At 27.5% G+C, this 14308-nt stretch overlaps 1 protein-coding gene across 2 annotated transcripts in view; it reads right to left on the bottom strand.

Annotated features, from left to right (window-relative positions):
* dsx-c73A (doublesex cognate 73A) overlaps window positions 1–14308 on the bottom strand; it is a 43118-nt gene that overhangs the window by 10170 nt on the left and 18640 nt on the right. The window contains exons 3-4 of one of the 2 annotated variants that reach the window (XM_015509847.2): window positions 7815–7925; window positions 6755–6895 (exon numbers count right to left, since the gene is read on the bottom strand). In XM_015509847.2, coding sequence (XP_015365333.1) covers window positions 6755–6895; window positions 7815–7925 — 252 coding nt within the window. The remainder of the gene's footprint in view (window positions 1–6754; window positions 6896–7814; window positions 7926–14308) is intronic. The other variant, XM_015509848.2, reaches the window with a different exon arrangement.

The raw sequence follows: 14308 nt of genomic DNA, 5'->3' as shown, positions 1-14308 counted from the left end.
AGTTTAGAATTGTTTCTAATAGTATAATACAATATTAGAATATTTTATTTTTACATTCTTTTCTCTAACTCACAATGTTTCATTCATTCATTCATTTCTGTTGTCATCAAATCTTGCGAGTTCAATTTAAATCACTTCTGCATGACCTAGGAGGCTCAAATTTTGTATGGAGTTAAAAAAATTTAAAAAAAAAAGGTAAAAAAATCCTTTGTTTCTAATTTATTGTTATCACTAAAAAGTAGAAAATAAACTTACTTTTTAAACAATTTCTTAATGAAATTTCAAGGTTATCAAGATATTACTAAAAGTATATCTAAAATGTATTTGTTGCAAAATTTTTAAAACTTGTGAATTACAAAAAACGAAAAGCATGGGGCTCCTATGAGTCAAAATATCTCTTACAAAATTGGAAGTATGATCAATAATCTTTAAAATACTTATCATAAAGTTTATCTAATGATTCAGTTGTAGAGTGACTTTACATAGGAGTGATCATAAATTCATAAGTGCCCCATGCTTTTCGTTTTTTGTAATTCACAAGTTTTAAAATTTTTCAACAAATACATTTTAGATACTCTTTTAGTTATGTCTTGTAAACCTTAAAGTGTCATTAAGAAATTGTTTTAAAAGTAAGTTTATTTTCAACTTTTTAGTTCATGTATTAAGTAGAATTAAGAAAAGCATGTTTTAAAAAAATTTATTTTAAATTTATTTATTTTTATTTAGTACTAACTACTAAGGTGTTATAATGCTAGTGATAACTATTATTTCTAACCTATTTAGTACCCAACTATAAGTCTATAACTTGAGGTGATTAATTTTCACTTTAAATTAATAGATATAAAATATATAATTGTACTAAATTGATTTCTTTGAACAGTTTGAACCAAACTACTATTTTACTTTTAATATTTATCCAAGTTTAAGTGTATATAAAATGGATTAAAGAATTAAGATGACGTCATTGATTTAAATGTGTATAATGATTAGTTATACATTTATAATGTTCTATTATAATTCAAAATTATGATGGTTATCAGATTGTTGGAATTTAAATTGCCTGTTGCCTGTTAGTAGGTGAACTTGTTTATGCGTGCCTATAAGTTTAAACACTGATTAGTAATTACATTACACAACGATTGGATAGTGAAAATTAAAATATTTGCGGACAAAGTAGTTAAAAAGCATTGTGATGTATTTATATTCGTTTTAGTTTCTCTGTTTTATATTAATTTTTCTAATAATATTAAATTAATCGTCGAGTTAAATAATGAAAAAAATCTAAAAAAAATATTAAATTATGCAAGTCGTGGTGTCTTATATAGAAAATAATTTTTATAAATGTATCATACTTTATATTAACATAACATCAGAACATTTAAAACTCTACAGATTTAAATTAATTTCAATCATATTTGATGAAACTAAACATATGTTTGAATTAGTAACAAATATTGAAAGTTTTACATTATTGGCTTAATATGATTCATTAAAGTGGAAACAATGTTATATTACGGAATAAATTATTCTTGATTATTATAGAAATATATTTTGTGTAACTAATTTACAGTCATTTGTATAATATGATAATGAAATTAAAGCATTAACGGATTTTGAGATGCCCAATTTCATTAAAAATGGATTAAATAAAACTGTATTTTTTATATTACCTATGTACAAACTGCTACCTATAGACTGATTATAGTTATTATTACTATTCTTGTCATATTGTAAGCAATACTGATGATTGATGAATAATGACTATAACTGTTTTTTATTTTTTATTCATGACAAACTTTTTAGTGACTAGTGAGTACCTACCTGGCTACCTATATTAAAATTATTGTTGTATAGCTTTATGTATTACTATTTATTTATATAGGTTACGAGTTTATGATTGTTGACTCATGATTTATTACAAACAGTGGTAACTTGACCTTGTGAGAACTAGATAATAGAAGTTAATTTTATGAATTAATATTATCTATCGTTAAAATAGTTAAATAATATATTAAAATTTAAAAATAATATTAGGAACTACGTCATTTAAAAATAGGCAGCTTTTGATGAAAAATAATTTTACAATGAAATGGATGATTCGTATTTGTTTAAAGTAGTATAAACTATAGTTGTACTGAAAAAAACGTTTTCGAGATGGTTTTTCACGGCTAGATTATAATCGGCTACTAAAGTATACTATAGTATTATGTATATTGTCCACGTGTTTATAGGTGTGTATGTTTTCTGAACAAAAGGCATTTCGTGTACTTGAGCGTGTAACCGTTTGTTGCGGGTGAGTAAAAGTTCTAGTCGAATGGTCGTGTTAATAACGTGTCTCGGTCGAAGCAATGGCGATGCCGCCGCCGCGCGTTGCGGATGTTACCGTTTTCACCTTTTTGGCGGCAATACATATTATAACAAGATTTATGGTCTCAGGTAACGTTGGCGTGTGAGTATGGTACAACGCTTAATATACCCATATACATATGTCATATATATATATATATATATATATATATATATACATAAAATATATACGGACACGTTATAATAATAATAAATAAATAAATAAATAATAATAATAATAACAACGCGTACACGACTATTCGTGACGACCCGTGCGGCGGCACCGAGCGTTTGCGTGTATTATATTGCATATGCGTTTATATGTTTATATATTATATATAAATATATAAAATGTGGTGCGCACATCTAGAGTGGTCTTATACATATACTCATTCGAACGCCACTGAAAGACCGTAAAATAATAATACATATTATACACTTAATAATATACTGCAGCAGTGAACTAAATAATAGTATATAGACATAATAAAATGGTATATATTATACGCCGGGTTGTATAGGCATTGCTCGGCGCGTTTAGGCTCGGTGATAAAAACACGGGCTGTACCCTATATAGGCGCACTCGGGGGAAACGTATACTTAGCACCACATGTGGTCGCGCCCGAGCATTAGCAATTCTAAATATGGTCGCGGGGGCGGAGGGAGTGTGCGAAAAAAGTGGGTCGTGGCGAGCGATAGAAAAAAACGGTACTCGCGGCTTTTTTTTCGCGTATTTGTTTTTTATTTTTTACCGCACCATGGGCACATGCACGAGACCGAAATCGCACGATTTCACGACATTTTCCGCACCGTAACTGATGCGTGTGTACGAGCTCTATATAATACACGTCGTAATAGTAATGTATAAACAATATTAATAATATTATGGCAAAGCGGCGGCGGGTATAATACGCGCGCGACACTATATTTTTCAATGCTGCTGCTGTTTTTATTTTTATTTTTTTTTTTTTTATTAATCTCAAAAGACCGCGGCGGCTCTGGCCATTGGTCTACATTGCATTACAATATTACAATATTATTATTAACATTATTAACATTATAAATAAAACATAAGTATTAACATTTATAAATATATATACATAAGCCATAGAGGTTATATTACATTGTATAAGTTGGTTTTTTTTAAAAACATAAATAATTTGAGTGTTGTGGTTGCTTCCGGGCTGAGTATTTCAAATAGATGGGTGGTGCCAAGGATTTGTATTCGGTCTTGCTGGTATTTTCTGCACTCAGTAAGTATATGTTTAACTGTTAGTTGGACCCCACAGGTGGTGCAGTTGGGAGGGTTCTCTTTAGTCATAAGATGTCGGTGGGTATATGAAGTATGACCAATTCTAAGTCTGTTTATTATTGTTTCTTGTCTTCTGGAACATCCGGGAGGAGGATTGATTTTTTGATTTCATTGAGTTTAGTTGTTTGATTAGACCAATATTGTTGCCACCTATCGATTGTGTTATTTTTTATATATTTTCTTGCGTCGGAATAGGGGAAATTTGGTATGGTGATTGCTTTGGGTGATATGTGTGAGAGTTTGGCGGCCTCGTCAGCTGCTGTTTTTAAAGTATATATTATAATAATAAATATATGTTTTTTAACTATTTATATATAGTTTGTTGTAAGCCGGCGAAGAGTTTCTATATTTTGAATTTATCTTTTTTTCTGGTTTTAACGGGTAAACCGATAAAGAGTGTTATAATCTATTTTTATTTGGTATATCTAATAAAAAATACATACGTATTATTATACGTGATATGAAAAAAAAAACATTAACACATAAGTTCGGTATGTATGTTTATATTAAATTATATGTATATAGGTACAAGTAGATAATATAGATACCTGATTGGCTGCCTACAATGAGGGGCTTAAAAAATAAGTCACCTTTTAACGTTATTTTATTCAACAGATTTTTGTCAAACTACATTGATAAATTTATTCTCAAAAGTGGCATTTTACGGACTAATAAACCATATCTAGTGAGTTCCGCATGCCTTAATGTGATCACTGGTTTATCGAATCAACCATTTATTGGAACCAAAAATTGAAAATCCTAAACCAAATATTATATTTAAAAAAAAAAAAAAAAATGCTATATAGAATCAACTGGTTATTAGAATAAAAATGACCTGAACCAAAGTGATTACATTAAGCGGTACATATACTTACTGTATATGGTAAGATGATGTTAACATATTATTATAATCTGGAAGTTTCTTATTAATTAAATATAAATTATGTTTCAATGTAATAAATTGTAGCAAATACGGATATTTTTTAAAACAAAGAGTTAATCATCAAAGATGTATCCGTCATAAATTCATAACGGTAGATAGGTAAATAATTATACACGTTTAAAGCCCTACTAGAATATTTGCTCTTCCCTACTCTATTGAATCTTTTTAAATTTAAAAAAAAAATGATAAAGTCTATAATTTCGATTTGTTACGATTTAAGTTAAGTTTCTAATTTTTTGAATATTCATTTAATGAATGTAATTAGTTTTAAACTAAAAAAGCTTATTAAAAGTATCAATCTTTAAGTTATTGACATTGTTTTAAATGGACACTAAATATAAGTGTACCGTTTTACTGAAATGTACATGTCACATATTGTGTGAAATTCTGGAATGTGAATATTGAATTGTATATTTGTATATATGAAAACAAACAATGATATTTTCAAAAAGTATGCAGTAATAATTCCGTAGTGCGAATAGTTAAAAAAAATGATATCTTTAATAGGTAGGTACCTACTTGTTATGTTTTGACAGTTTAAATGTACGGTAAATACTAAGCAACATATACCTATTTATTGTCATTAAATAAGCATAATATGCGCACCTACACAAAAAATAAAAATTAGATATTTAGATTTTTATTGTTACCACTCATCTTCCTATTTGGAAATCGAATAAATTATTTAATAATATTTGCTTGTTATTTGTTTTTTATAGTAAATTCAATATGGATAAATGATAAGTTGGTCAAGACTCAGCAAATTTAATGATATGCCTGCCAACGCATCATAATAATATGTAATTGAAATAATTTAAAGTCATAGCCATCTTTTTTTCACTATCTATACATAATAACATCATTATTGACATGATACACGCCACACGGTGCAATGGTACGGTACACTATAGGCTAGTAATATAAATGCAGAGTATTCTTTTCTTTTATTTATTTTTGTTTTCATAGTTTCATCATATAATTCATTTTCGTGGATGTGCATATTTTACGAGTCACATGAGGTATAGTATATTGTATATATAATATGTAGGTCATGTATTTATCATATATTATATATTATTTTTTAAGCACAGGTAACAAATATTTTTAGTTACAAGAAATTATTGTCGTCCATACGTTTTTTAGATTCAAACACATAAAACCATAGGTTTTTGAGGAGATGTTGTTTTTTAAAAATTATTATCATATTATAGGCAATAAATAGGCTATAGGAAGGTCGTAGGTATAACAATAATAAACAATGTATTACTATTAAAATTATATATCTGACAATCTAAACAACAAATTGAGTGATAGGCATGTAGTCCTATACTTCAATAGCAATTAGGAGATTTAAAGAAAAAAAGCAATATCAAGATGCTTATTGTGCACACTTAAAAATAAATCTATATGATTAAAACACCACGAGTGTAAGAGAATTTAACGCATGTGCGAACGTGTAAGATTCATTTTAGGTTTTAACTGAAATCTTTTGTCTAGTTTCTGGAGGTATCTTGTATCTATATAATATATATATATATAATGTATGAAATATGCATGTATAATTATATAATAATACTATTATTATGCTATTATACATGTACAAAATCGTTGTTAAGGACAACACTAAAATTCAGACGTTTAAACAATAATCAATTCAAAATTCAAATACAATTTACTATTCAATCCAATGCATATTGTTCATTATAATCATTTTTTTTTTACAAAAATATATCTATACAGTATCTGTGTCTATTGTATATAATTGTTTTCATTATTATTTTGTTTTAAATATACTCATGCTGCATGATGCAGCCTGCATCCATATTAAACAATAAACATATGATTACACTCATAATTTACATATGTATAGTAAATAACTGGGACGATGTAAGGACAATATAATTTATCGCTAAATGCTAATGAACGATGATAATAATTTATTGTTCTAGCTGTAAGAGAATTGTTTTACCTGTGGCACAATTCTTAGCAATACCTGTACCTAGCCAAATTAATACTTCATCAGTGTCCGCTAATCGAAATAGGTGGATTATATAATAATATAATCTGATAATTGAAATTGTCGCGACTAATACATAAGTAATAAATGAATAATCCCGAATCCCAAAATGATCACAAAATTTATTTTCACTTACTTTGCCTGTTGGGTCCGTAGACAGTTCCGTAGTGTGTAGGTCATCAGCGTTCAAGGATGCCGAGCACGGCTCTTTGTACCTGGACGGACAGGCGCATAGTGGCTGCGTGTAGTTGAGTCTTACATACACGGCATTACACACCTGTATAATTAAACGTATTTTATTGATCATGTCTAGTTACCATTTTACATAAAATATTGAATGTTTAAATCTTATTATTAATATTACAAATCCAATAGCAAGCGATTAAAAACGTAATATATAATAATATATAGGTACAACTTATACCTATGTGTTTGCAATGTTCTTTTAAAGAAATTTAAGTACTGATCGTAACTTATAACAAAAAATATAAAATAGGTGCCTTACATATATGTATATGTATTATTTATATATTTTTTAAAATAATGTAAAAATAAATTTTGTTTAATTGTAGTTAGGTGCTTGTTAAATTTGTACAGAAATAGAATAAATAATGGTACCTACGCGTGTTGAGTATGCGCTCTCCCATCATTATCTAAGCGATCTTTATTGTTTTATGTTTTGAAATATATTATTGTTTAACACCTTTGATATTCGATATTAAAACTATTATAGTATTATTAGATTTGTATATATTTAAAATCTATTTAATAAATCTAATAAATAAGTTATAATACGTTAATTTTATTGTAATTTTTTTTTTTTAAATTAACCTAACATCATCAAAAAATTGTCTTAATGTTGTTTAGAAATGTATTGAATATATTGACACTGAATTAAACATTATACATGATTAACCGATATTAGTAGGTCACAAATAACACCAACTTTATTTAGTCAGTGATTCCAGATGTCGGTACATCATCTACTATACACTGTTATAGCAGTATTGCATTTAGGTACCTATAAATAGTGAAAATAATTTTTTTTAAAACTAATTTTGATTAAAGCATTTTTTATCCGTAAAATAATAACTATTCTAACAATATAATTAAATTGCAATGCAATGCAACTAAACATTTAACTTCAACATTTTATCATCAAAAACTTAATACAAAAACTTCTTATAACAATATACCTGTTGAACTGCACACTCAGGTAGTAGGTATATGTGTTGGTTATGTGGATAATAATGGTATTTTGTTGGTTTTAATCCTTGGTTAGCTGTTGCTGATTTATTAGTTTCCTGCTAGAACAAAATAATTAGATAATAAGTGTTAGTTAAAAATGAATTACATTTATTAAATAGTCTATAATTATTAGTATGGCAAAATACTTCCGTAGAACAATTTAACAGGCAGTATTGAATATATTATTATACATAAAACCTATAATATAGGACCTATACTAAACAAAACTAGGTTTTTAATTTTGTTTGTTTTAATATTTTATTTTGAAAATATAAATAATTTTATGATTAATTATTAGTTAATAAACTACTCATTAAAAAGTGCTTATATATCAATAAATTTTACATCACGAGTGTGCCTACTAAATCTTGATAATATTGAGGTCTAACTAATATTATTATTTTTTTGTACCTAACTTTTAAAGTCATTAGTTAATTTTGTTTTTTCTATTATTAGGTACATTTTTATTTTTCTATAAAAACAGTAAATTACTGTTCTTTAATATTTATTACCAATAATAACATAATTATAACTTTTAAGGATAATCAGTTGTGTCATCGCAGTCCGGATAATTAGGACGGAAAAATACAATACTATAACCTGTTGTATCTCTTATACATGGTACGTTCTTTGTGTACATATAATATACAACCACTTTCGCTATATTGATAGGTTTTGGAACTTAATACTCATTGCCGTAGCAGTATATACGACCGAATGGACAGCACTCGACTCGCGACTCCTGATAATGTAGGACAATATCTTGGAAATCTTACCTGTAATTATTACAATGCCAGTACCTATACTCAATTATTACACTTCTCAACTTCTGTCCTTGTTATAGGTCCGTTTTCCGATTCAGCTATTCTTTCAGCTTGTTAATAACACTGAAGAACAATATTGCCCCCGGAATATACGCCGCTATGGCCCAGTTATGTGGGCGGCACCCGAAGTCAAAACGTGTCATTGTCAGTATCTGTGTACCTATATACTGCATATATAGAAACTCGCTGGACATGCCAGAAATGTGATATTCACAGTAATTTCTATTTATATATATATATATATATATATATACAATGCAATGATATGACAAATCCGTGTTTATTTATATAATATATATAATAATATTTGCAAATAGATAGGTTATAGGTACTCGCGTGGCTCGTGCAAAAAGTTTTCTCGAATAATAATATTATAGGTTAGTATCTGGTATATAGTGGTATACTACTTTTGACGTTTTATTTTTATTTTCTCCTTTATACAAATATCCTAGTATAGTATATTGGTAAAAGATATTAGTGTTAAAACATGGCTGTGACACACTTGAACTTCTTCTTCGTTAGGTTTCAAAATTTGTTTCGGTCAATAGAAATTTTCAGACGATGGATCGATGATTGACGGGTATTTTGATTTTTGGCATATTATATTTAAATGGCTCGATGCGACCAAAGTAATTTTCTCATCGTACGCGCATAGTCATCGAATTATTGTTATTATTATGTTATATTAATAATGATTAAAGTTTAATAGGCAGGTATCTATTATCTATTTCGTATGTGTGATAAATTGACAATCGTTGTACTGAATTTTTTTTCAGATTCCATTGAATATTCTCTATTTTTAACAAAATGTCAGTTCAATAAAATTACAATAAGTATATACAAATATGTTAATATTAAGACAATCATATATATATATATATATGTCAAATATGTGTTTAGCTATTTTAATATCCGATGATACATTTTTTCTTTGAACATTGAACTTCTCAACTTATAGGTACTTGACTAAATTTTATTTTAATAAAGGCATAATTCCTATAGGTATAATATTATACAGAATCACGTAGGTACATTGAAATATTGTATCTGCAGCGTTCGAATAGTATTACTTTTTTATTTGCTAAATTCCGCTAACTTGTGGAATTTATCACATTAAGTGCATTTTTAACAACTCCTCTACAGTGGCGTTAGATCCTATGCACATCTAATTCACGTGAAATTACCATGCCATCGTGTGAAATTTCATGTTTAAATCCAGTGGGCGTGTAAGATTTGTAAATTCTTATAAAACGACAACAGCATAAAAACTAACAACATTAAACGGTAATATAAGACTGTATCGTAGCGCCTATATTTTGAAATTTACATTCCACTGACAGCACTAATTGATAGATTTTTTTTAAATCCATTCACAAAATACATTATATTTTTTTTACAAAATTTGATCACTTTAATGAATGAAGTGATTATCGTGATTTAGCATTTAGTGTCTCAACGGATTAATGAGTATTTATTTTTCTAATAAAATAATTATGAATTGCGTTTATTAATAGGTATTTAAATAAAAAATCGTATACAAGATAGATATTTAATTTTGTTATGATTAGGTATTTCCGTATATTGGTACAAAAATACACTATAGCAGTATAGCCTATAGGTATAGTGTACTTAGTATACTTACTATTTTATGTACAAATATATACATAAACATTACATTATTTAATTTGTCTATTAAATACTTATTTAAGTTGGTTTTATACTAAAAAAAAAATGAAAACATATTATATGTTTTGAATTTATGATAAAAAATTATTCTAAGAATTTTTTTTTTCTTTAACTTAATAAATAGTCATACACTCATACCTATCTTTAATTATACCTTTATAAATTTTGTAATTCAATAATAGACCTGTTTATTTTTTGCCGTTATCAAATTACCCATGTACACTGTACAGATAATACATTTCTCGTAAAAAGTCCACTTATCCATGCGTGTTAAAGCTTAAGCGAGAGTACGTGTGTTTAATGCGTGTACGTAGGTAGTAGGTACCTACACTACATTGGATGGCACCTGATGTATTAAATATCATATTATTTCAAAAATATTTATTTTACAACAATATTAACATCAGTAAAATACGAAATATTTTAAGGAAAGTGCATAACTACTAAAAACCTATAGTCTTTAGTAATCTTAGAGAGAGGCGCGAATTCTCCCCCCCCTCCAGGATGCTTTTAGTTAAATATTCTTTGGTGATTGCGAAAAGTATAATAATAATAATAATTATATTTATTGAAAATAAAAATAATAAATTATTGTTTAAACTTTCATGTTAAAATTATTTGTTCGTAACACTTATACATAGTTTGTATTATTTTCATTTGTTTGTGGTTTAATTTAAGTCTTAAAATAAAAATTTGAAATTTAATCTTTAAATTAATATGATACATATTACATATTGCATATTATATTCTAGGGAAGCCGCTAATTGTTGACTTTCCTATCCTGCAGGCTTGAATCTCTATTTTTATTAGATATATTATTTTTATCATTTAAGCATTGATTATAAATTGACTATGTTATTATTAAAACATTGATACTATACCTATATTAAATAATTATATTCTTTAGAATTTAAATATTTATATAAATATTTTATAAATTAGGTATAGTGTTTTTAATTATAGAGAATTCAAAATAATGTCTCAGATAAAGAACGATGCAATGATGTACCTCACATAAAATCCAAAAACTGATTTCTCTGTGCTGGAATTTTATTGACCAGTGAACCTACTCATAGAAGCCCACACGTACGCAAACTTTCCAGAATCCTCATAGTTGCTGAACCGTTTAATTGGGTCGGTTAAGTAATTAAATCAGAACATTTTCGCTTTCTCACGATGCAGCGACTACATAAAGGTAGATGGGCATAGTTTGGCGCGGAAAACCTAATCGAAGAAATCGATTGCTAATTTAGTTTGTTATTGTTTTTTTTTTTTTTTTTAATTTACCTCTTCATTTTTCTCTGTCCCTCGCATTGTTTTCGACCAAATAGAAATTATGTTGATTGGTCGAAGGCGTACGCGACCGTTACACAGGGGTTAATGGATTTCATGGAATCAAAGATCTCTCGCATGCCGTTTCGTTTATTATATGTTGGTTATTCTCTAATGTTAAGTAATTATACAAATATACGCACGTGTATGCATTTTGTATTGGTGTAGCGGCTACCGCAAAGATAGTTCTATAAGTAGTATAGGTACATCATAATATAATATGATGATAAAAAACCTCCAAACTAAACGAAATTAAAATACAACTGTAAATATAGAATTGAGCAAAATGTTTTTGTATTTTACGGTTGTTATTATATGAATTGTAACGGAACATTTATGTAATTTCTCATATGTATTCCTATAAATTTGCGTCATTTCGTTCGAAACGATAAGACAAGCGTCAATTATATATACATAATATTATATAGTTAGGTATACTCTTATTGTACTATTGTCAACTGTTTTTTGAATACCGAATTCAACATTTCACAAAACTAAATAAGATATACACTAGTGTCAGCTAGTACCCTATTTACTATATATTATGATAATACCTAGTCTAAAAACTATTAAAGATTTCTTTGAAAACTTTTAAAACTATGAGTTTTAATATATAATGTGGTAAACACAGTTGCTTACCTATTTATTCTAACAAATAACTGTAGAAATATATGGTTTTTTAGATGAATATTAAAATGCTGAATATCATGACCAGAGTTATCTTTTTTAATATTTATTATTATTATTATTATTCTAAAAATTAATATACAAATATTATTAATAAATAATAATCAATATAACATTATTATACATTCGTTTTACTAAAATGTAAAATTTTAATTGCTAATTAATATATAATAAATATTTTACCCTCTAATTTATGGTTTAAATTTAAAATATAATTTTTTAGTAGGTAATTAGATTTTAAGAACCAAATACAATAAACTAAGTACTAACTGATATATAAACACAGTAGTTGTAATTGTAAAAGGACTTATGATTTGTTTAAGAATTTATTATCATAGGTACCGTTTAATTGAGTAATTTAAAGTTTTCTAACTTAATATTATTTTGAACATGACAAAACATGTCAATATAATAAGTAGTAATTTTCAAAAAGGTATAGATAAACTGTATATGATATATATCTTATAAAATCGAATACATCCGTGTACAATAGTGCACATCATTACCTATTATAAAACTTAGTAATAGTTGCATTATATACAACAAAGTAAAAGTAGATATAAACGAAAATATTGTATACTGTGAATGGTAAGACCTCGATAGGGTTGGTTAAATAAATTAGAATTATAACTTTATGACATGATAACTAATAACTTATTAGTAATAAGTCATAGTAAAATTGTTCATTATGACAATGCTATAAGTTATAACCATAAACCAATATAATGTAATTATTATTTATTTTGTCACTAAAATATTTAGCTAAGACTAAAATCTATTGTTCGTAAACCCAATAAATAAGTATATAGAATTCGAGATTTCTTTTGTCGTACGTTCTGAATTGTACACCTATTAATAATTTATATGTGTAGGATTTCTCTTCATCTGCAATTCATTTACCAATTGATCGGTTTTCATTTCGATATGACTATAATTATATAGAACACGACTTTATTAAAATGTACATATCTGACATTCACAATATCAATCCATTTCTAAGTTATCGGATTGAAATATAATACTAGAAATCTATTGATATTAGCGTAATATAAAATAAAATAGATACCTGATATTGGAATACTTCCAAACAGCTTATATTATGTAAGGATTCTTGTATTCATAAATTACTTTTCACTTTAAATTAAAATACAAATTATTCGTCATATTTCTGTTTGCAATATTGGTCATGATATTCGCGTTTATCATATACAAGAAAATATACACCTAATAAGTAATAGGTACGTAGATAGTAAAACCAAAAATCAAAAATAGTTAAACTAACATCAAATACAAAAATATGAGTAATAACTATACTTATTGACATTTTGAGTTTGTATATATTAGTCTTAAACTCGTAAACGCAGGGTAATAAAATCACTGACCGTAAGTGCCGCGAAACATCAACACGTTTGACCATTTATAACCTTGTACTTGTACGTCAACACACCAAGGCCGTTATGTCAATGAAAAAAAAAATCCCAAACTGTTTTCGAAACGGTATTCCATAGCCCCAAAATGTCATTTGTTATCACCACACACACTGTAAATCAACAGATACCTCTGGCTTATCAAGAGCATTGTCACGGTGGCGGTGCAAAACCCGTTGCTTCCGAGGAATGTCACGCCTGACACTGTACACTGTATACGCCGTGACAGTAACGACGATGCAGTAGTGTGTCATGGGACATTGAACACAACAGTGTGTGTGGATTACCCATTGGCTATCCAAAGCAGATCAATTGCATTTGTTCCGGGATTATTATCGTGCATATTATTATGCAAGAAAAGTGCGCGTACGCGTCGTCGCGTATTGTCCGGTACATCTACATATATATATATTTTAATGCATTGTATTATGACGTGTTTACACTAAAATGCGTAATGGATCAACTGCAGCAGCATCGGTGCAGATT

Source organism: Diuraphis noxia, unplaced genomic scaffold (assembly GCF_037042655.1).
Source record: "Diuraphis noxia isolate RWA-SAM2 unplaced genomic scaffold, SU_Dnox_SAM2 contig0004, whole genome shotgun sequence".
NCBI classification, from domain to species: Eukaryota; Metazoa; Arthropoda; class Insecta; order Hemiptera; family Aphididae; genus Diuraphis; species Diuraphis noxia.
The sequence above is the reverse complement of the archived record's forward strand: the minus strand, read 5'-3'. Positions and strand labels throughout refer to the sequence as shown.